General features: G+C 44.5%; 1 protein-coding gene across 1 annotated transcript; it reads left to right on the top strand.

The window, feature by feature from the left end:
- Nucleotides 1–238: 238 nt before the first annotated feature.
- Nucleotides 239–634, top strand: LOC309839891 (ubiquitin-like protein FUBI; the record flags this gene model as incomplete). The annotated part of the gene is made up of 1 exon (XM_082681867.1): nt 239–634. One exon carries the CDS (start codon nt 239–241, stop codon nt 632–634), a length of 396 nt encoding a protein of 131 aa, XP_082537993.1.
- Between the last annotated feature and the right edge of the window lie 1,538 nt (nt 635–2,172).

Genomic DNA, 2,172 nt, shown 5'->3' with positions numbered 1-2,172 from the left:
AGGTTTCCTGGTAGACATATACAAGATTACCCTGAAGTGTATATGGTCCTAGGATACCTAAAACAATGTTGACAAAGAAGGATAAAGTACAGGGCGAATCAATCTACTTGATATTAAGGTTTCATATATAGCCAGAGTATTCAAAACAGTGTGGTATTTGTGGATAAATAGACATGTAGATCAATGGAACAGAGTAGAGTACACTAGTGGCAGTGGTATACATGGTTCAGTAACCAACATGCATCTCTTTGTCCACGCCCAGGAGCTACACACTCTCGAGGTGACTGACCAGGAGACTGTCACCCAGATCAAAGCTCATGTAGTCTCATTGGAGGGCATCACTACAGAAGATCAAGTCCTGCTCCTGGAATGTGCACCCCTAGAAGATGAGGCTACCCTGGGCCAGTGTTGGGTGGAGGCTCTGAACACTCTGGAAGTAGCCAGCCACATGATTGGAGGTAAAGTCCATGGTTTCATGGCCCGTGCCAGGAAAATAAGAGGTCAGACTTCCAAGGTGGCCAAACAAGAGAAGAAGAAGATGGGCTGGGCCAAGAGACATATACAGTACAACTGGTGCTTTGTGAATATTGTGCCTACCTTTGGCAAGAAGAAGGGCCATAATGCCAACTCTTAAGTCCTTTGTAATTTTGGCTGTCTTTAATAAAGCCACTTAGTCCAGTCATTAAAAAAAAAAAAAAGAATAGAGTACCCAGAAATAGACACATACAATATGCTCAACTGATTTTTGACAAAGGTATGAAATCAATTCCATGGAGGAAAGACAACATTTCAACAAATAGTACTGGAATAATGGGAAATATATAAGTAAAAAAAAATGTACCTATACCACACACCTTATACAAAAATTAACTCAAAATAGATAATGGATTCAAATGTAAAAGTAAAACTATAAAACTTTTAGAAAAATCAAAGGAGAAATTTTGGGAGATCTAGGGCTAGGCAGAGATTTTAGTTTTGACAACAAAAGCACAATTCATAAAAGAAAAGAATGATTAATTGAATCTCATCAAAATAAAAAAGTTTGCTCTATGTAAGACCATGTGAAAAAGATGTAAAGAAAATATACAGGTGAGACAGTGGTGGGGGAAGGCACCTGTGGGGCCGACTGGTGGGTTGAAGGATGTAAGCATGTGAGTGAAGTCCCAGTGCACACTGCAGCGGCACAGGTACCTTCCACTTCCGGGCGTAAGGTGCTGTGAGGAAAGCTGAAGTGAGTGGACTCGCACTGGCAGCAGGATGCCGCTACTGCCGCCCCAGCCTAGCCTCCCTCGACTTTGGTGTTCCCATCATGGGGGCCCAGGTTCCTCAGCACACCCTGATCCAGCAGCCCGAGAGACTGTCCCCTGTCCTTCGGAAGCCCTGGCGCAAGTCCAGGCCCTTGGCAGGGAGGATGACAGAGCTGCAATCGGCACTGCTACTGTGAAGACAGCTGGCAGATAATTACAGAGAGCCTACTACATGCCAGGGACTGTACCAGATGCTGGACTATGTCAGCAAAAAAAATAAAAATCCATGTTCTTGATTTCTCACAAGAAAGTATGATCTGAAGTGCAGGGGATGAGGCCTATGAACACGGCCCCCTATGAGCAGGTCCTAGACTGAGCACAGAGGAAAAGAAAATAAGGAAGAGATTGTAGAGAATTGGTGTTATTTCATCGTTAAATGTTTAAGAATTCCTCAGTAAAAGTATGCAGGCTTGGACTGAGAACTTCAAAGATGGCAGAGGAGTGAGATGCGGAGATCACTTTCCTCCCCATGAATACATCAGAAATACATCTACATGTGGAACAACTCCAGCAGAACACCTACTAAACACTGGCAGAGGACCTCACACTTCCCAAAAGGCAAGAAAAGCCCCATGTACCTGACCGTGTGGCTGACAGGGTCTTGGTGCTCCTGCTGGGTGTCAGACCTGTGCCTATGAGGTGGGAGAGCTGAGATCAGGAAACTAGTCCACCAGAGACCTCCTGGCTCCATGTAATATTAAATAGTGAAAGCTCTCCCAGAGATCTCCATCTCAACGCTAATACCCAGTTCCACTCAATGGCCAGAAAGCTACAGTGCAGGACAGCTTATGCCAAGCAACTAGCAAGATAGGAACACAACCATGTCCATTAGTAGAGAGGCTGCCTAAACTCATAATAAGGTCAC

This window comes from Grampus griseus (genome assembly GCF_964374135.1).
Source record: "Grampus griseus genome assembly, chromosome: X".
NCBI classification, from domain to species: Eukaryota; Metazoa; Chordata; class Mammalia; order Artiodactyla; family Delphinidae; genus Grampus; species Grampus griseus.
This window is presented reverse-complemented; position numbering and strand designations above follow the sequence as displayed.